We start from the raw sequence: 5,050 nt of genomic DNA on the forward strand, positions 1-5,050 counted from the left end.
CGCTCCCCCCGCAAGTACGGCCGCCGAAGAAAGCCTCTACCACAAACAACTCCAGCACCGCCCAGCAGAAATCACGTAATCATCTGCAGGCCCTGGGCAGTACACAAATAAAACCTACAACCATCAGTTCTCTCTCTCGAGTGAAAGAAAAGGAAAGATGAAGAGACAACAACATGAAACATGAAAGTCAATAAAAAGAAGTCAAGTCCCAAATGGGAGGGATTTAAAGAGATGCCTTAATTCTAGGCTAAATCCTCTTCTAAGGCTATGAAGAAGATATAATTGATACATCAGACTATTTTTTGCCTATAACCCATTTAAAAAATATGAGATTAATTGTTCAAATTGTAGATACCTAACAAAAGCCTCCATGCTAAAGTAAGCAAATGTTGAAATAGCTGTAGTCCCATGAGAAGTTTAAACAAAAAGAGTGATAATGACCCTATGCTTCTAGTGAGAGAAGAAGAGGACCTCTGTTCCCAGAAATTAAGATAATTTCAAACATATATAAAGAACACCTTTGCTCTTAAACAGCTCATCTTTAAAATAATATCTCATAAATTAACATGGCCCATAAACACAGTTTTGGGAAAAGCTGTAAAAATGGGAGGGACTTCATGATTGCAGATTTTCCAGGCAAGTGCTATTTGTAAAAATTAGAAACCAGAAGAGAAGAGTTTTCTTATAAAAAAGTCTCCATAAATTAACAAGAAGAGCTCCTCTCCCAAAGCAGGCAAAAAACGACTCTTCTAGAATAATAAACTGACTGAATTATTTCTGTACGTTGTGAGAAAAAAAAGTTGTAGGAGAGAAGAAGTGTTCTAAAGGTTTTATTCTAATTCCTATTATTCTTTCTTTTAGTTACTGTTAATAAACTTTTCTTCATATCCTTTTCAAGTTTGGAGCCTAATTTGCCTTTCTCCTAATTCTGTCTCGCAGCAAGAAATAAATAAGTATATTCTAGTGAGTGCACTAGCATTTGACCTACACTAAATTCACCATGCTGTTTGCAATACTTATGGAAATTCATAAGCACATGCTCTTTAATTAAGTGGTAGTGTAGGGGTCTTAATCCTTTTTACTGCTCCTACTGTGTTTTTTGCTCTCAAGCTCTGCAAAAAAATGGAAATTCTTCTGTGCAGCTGTGTGCTGCAATCCAAAACAATAATGTATAGTATGAGTTGGAGTAGGAATTTGCTCGCTGCATTTCATGCATGTAATCCATATTAATCCATATTTCCTTCTAGAAATAGTTTTTTCTGTCCCTTCTATTAGTTCAGACTAACACTGCTGTTACTGGGTCTGATGGTCACCATCTTAAGCAGGTACAGAGGAGCCTACAAATGCATCCAAAGCCATGAGGATGGGAGATGGAGGGAAAGGAGAAGCTTTCCAGCTGACCCAAGAGCAGCAATGGCTGATCAGAGAAGACTGCATGAACCAGAAGCTGTGGGATGAAGTACTTGCTTCTCTTAAGGAAGGACCAGTATGTTTGTTGCATGCATAATTTTTATTCTTTGCATTTTCTTTATATTATTAGGAGAAATCTTGAGTCCCTCTTAAAACCTCCTTTGTTTGTTGAACTTTTGCTAAATATAGATTGTCTAGCATTAGTTTTATTTGTAAGACTTCTATTTCAAGAAAATGTCTAGCTTGTGCAATTTGCTCTTGAGAGATGGATTAATGCCTCCACAATAGAGACCTTTTCTTCCTCAAAAACCATCCTGAAGTTAAAAGTGCGTTTTTATTTATTTTCATTCTTGAAGCGAGCATGTTTTTTTTCTGATATAATAAACGTATTTTTATGCTGTGCTAATGTCAGAAATCAGGCACAAAGAAAGATGGTTTTAGTCACTAAGTTTTGTTTGGACAAAAAATTATTTTATGGCAGGCTCCCCAGAAACATATGACCCATCCATCAAAGTATTCAAGGCCAGGCTGGATGGGGCCATGAGCAACCTGGTGTAGTGGAATATTCCCTGCCCATGGCATGGGGGATGAAATAAGTGTCATTTAAGGTTCCTTCCAATCCAAACCATTCTCTGATTATATGGTTCTGCAATTTGTAGAAGAGCAGGTAAATAAAGCCATTAAAGACCTGCTTCCTGATAACTTCTAGAAAGCTGTGCTCAGAGATATGATGGACTTAAAAACTTCTGGAAGTACATCATCTTTATGTAGTAAGTGGCATTTGTGAGAACTGTAATAGAGTTTGTCTCTTTTATTCCTGTGCCCTACATTAGAATTTTCTGAAGAAACTGGAACAATCCTTTATGTGTGTCTGCTGCCAGGAGTTGGTTTACCAGCCAGTGACAACAGAGTGCCTCCACAACGTCTGTAAAGTAAGAATGAACTGCCTTGCTCTGGGCTGTTTTCTTGACTCTGAGACACGAGTCACCAAAACCATATGCATTTTAGAAAGACAATAACAATTGCATAATATTCTGAGAAAAACAGGCAACAAGTTTCCATTCAGTGTTTGCTGTGTAGCAAACCTTTATTTTGTGTAATAAGGAGTGGAAGTACATTCCATATAGTTTCTGATAGACATAATGAGTGAGGTTTGCCATTGTGGTCATGCCTTTGTGGTCAGTGGAGTTGCTCTAGGGATTGGTTAGGTCCACAGGTTAGATTTTGGCACAATAACAATGATTTAATTTTACATAATTTTACAAGAAATAAAACCAGATTTTATAATTTTATAACACTTTATTAAAAGTTGTGAAAGGGTGGAGGATAAATACCCTAGAAACTTATTTGGGCTAATTCAGAGAAAGTCATGTTATCCTGTTAATCTTGGCATTGCTCATGTTTGGTAGGAGACCATGAAGGTCAGTTCACTTATGTGTCTCAAAATCTTGATCAGTTGGAGATAATCTAAGAAGCATGGAATCAAATCTGGACTACAGTTAATTTTGTAGCACTGGTATGTACAGAATCATGCACTGAATTGTGCATATTTGAATGGTGCCTGCCATACCTAGTATTTCTACCTGAGGCCCTAAAAGGACTCAAACTATCATCCTAGTACAGTATTTGGTAATGCAATGTTGCTATTTAAGAAGATACCGCTCCAGTAAAAACCAGTGTGTTGTTATGAGTGGCCTGCACACATGGAACAATTAAAACTCTTTGAAAAACATAAGGTTTGGAGGTTGTGGAGTTAAAATTTAGAATTGTAGAAATTGAAAAACCATGAAAAAAAGAAAGAAGAGAAAGCTGAATGGCAACAAATTCAGAAAGCACAATATTTGAAGATATCAGTACATATTTGAGAATACAGTATAATATCCAGTTAAAGTTGTAGGGAAGTTTGATACTAAGCTGCTGTTGCTCTTTAGACAGAGATCTGTCCTGCCCTAAAAAAATTTTAATCAATCTGCAGTAATGTAGTAAGAATGATAGCACAGATGCTAATGTGTTACAGATTGTATTATCCTGCATGTATGTGTAAGGCTAAACTGGGTCTGTTCTTGTGAGTTAGATGGAGATTGCTGCATAAACAGTGTACGTGGTATAGTATCTTCCTCTGGATATGAAGGTCTGGAAAAGTATAGCAATCTGTGAAGCTGTAAGGAAACTAAGGATTGGCTGTGACTTACCGGAAGGTGTTAGTGGAAATGAAGGGGAAACCTCACTAGTGATTTAGTTCCTCCCAAGCACCAAGAGTTCCTTGGCTAGGACATTTTAGTCAGGAGCAGAGTCAGGCACCAGAGGGCTTGGCAAAGACTTTTTTTTCTGGTAGTACAGCAGATTGTAAGCAGATCTTATAAGCAGATCTTATAGTGATTCCTTACTTTTCACTGGTTAAACTGTCACTCTATAAGGAAGTTGTCGCAATTTACTTCTCTGTCTTTCTGTGTCCTAGAGTTGTTTGCAGCGCTCCTTCAGAGCCGAAGTGTTCACCTGCCCTGCCTGCCGCTATGACTTGGGGAAGGGCTACACCATGGCTCCCAACAAGATCCTGCAGGCACTACTGGACCAGTTCTTTCCGGGTTACAGTAAAGGACGATGATGTGCTCAGTCCCTTCTGTACTTCTCCCAGTGACTTTATAGACAGTAAAGGGGAATAAACATGGGAAATTCAGCAGTGGACCAGCCACCTTGATGGGACTCAGTATATTGTCACTTTTTGAAGCACCTAACCCTCTTCCCCTAATAGCCATTTCTTGGTGTTGTGAGAACTCTAATTCTCAGCTGTCTTTTAACATCAAGGGTAGTTTTGGCCAGTTAACTAACAGTTTTTAAAGAAGAAAAAAAAGAAAAAAAAAAAAAAAAAATAAAAAGAAAAGCCTCAGCTCTTGCTGGCCTAGCTGATGCTTAATTTATGATTTGTTTTTTTGTGACTACCTCAGGACAGAGGAAAGTAAATTGTGTCAAACAATGAAACAATGTTGGGGATAAAAAATAGTTAGTGATGTTTTTAGCTACACACTGCCTCCTGAATATTAGTTGTGCCTGGTCCGTGTGGTTTGATTTACAAAAAAAAAAGAACCCAATAACAAAACCCAAGAAAAACCAAACCAAAAGAAAAACCCACTAAAAACCAGGAAAAATAAATAGATTCAGCACTTAAGCCATTTGGATTAAACAGTAAATTCTGTGGCGTGCATAATCCCTTTTTTGTCTTTTTCTTCTATTATGCTGTATTTTTTTGCAAGAACGGGCTGATTTTTAGTCTATTTTTGTGAGCTTCATTGTGCTTTTCTTGTATCTTATGCAAGTTGACTACTAATGAATAATGAGAACAATATGAATGCATTGTTGCTGCATTAGTGTAAAGTGATCTGTGTTTTTTGCACTTAAAGAGGGTATTCAAGACACTCTAATTGTGTAAAAAATAGTTCATATAAAAAAAGCCACTTCTGTATTAGTTAAACTGTATGCTTTTAGTAGGTCTTGTATCAGTGGCAATACATCTACACAGCATTAAAGGCAGTGCTAGCTTGGAGAAGGTTCAAATCGCTTCATATTGTGATCTGAAATTTTATATACAGTATATTCCCCCCCCCAAAATATACCTTATTAAATATTTTATGATTCAGAAAAT

General features: G+C 37.1%; 1 protein-coding gene across 1 annotated transcript in view; it reads left to right on the top strand.

Moving 5' to 3' along the window:
- The window catches only part of UHRF2 (ubiquitin like with PHD and ring finger domains 2), an 85,865-nt gene extending 80,815 nt beyond the window's left edge, over positions 1–5,050 (top strand). The window contains exons 16-18 of the mRNA XM_031060777.1: positions 1,326–1,486; positions 2,244–2,342; positions 3,869–5,050. Coding sequence (XP_030916637.1) covers positions 1,326–1,486; positions 2,244–2,342; positions 3,869–4,015 — 407 coding nt within the window. The 3' untranslated portion in view covers positions 4,016–5,050. The remainder of the gene's footprint in view (positions 1–1,325; positions 1,487–2,243; positions 2,343–3,868) is intronic.

The sequence above is a fragment of the Geospiza fortis genome, unplaced genomic scaffold (assembly GCF_000277835.1).
Source record: "Geospiza fortis unplaced genomic scaffold, GeoFor_1.0 scaffold491, whole genome shotgun sequence".
In the NCBI taxonomy this organism is placed as follows: Eukaryota; Metazoa; Chordata; class Aves; order Passeriformes; family Thraupidae; genus Geospiza; species Geospiza fortis.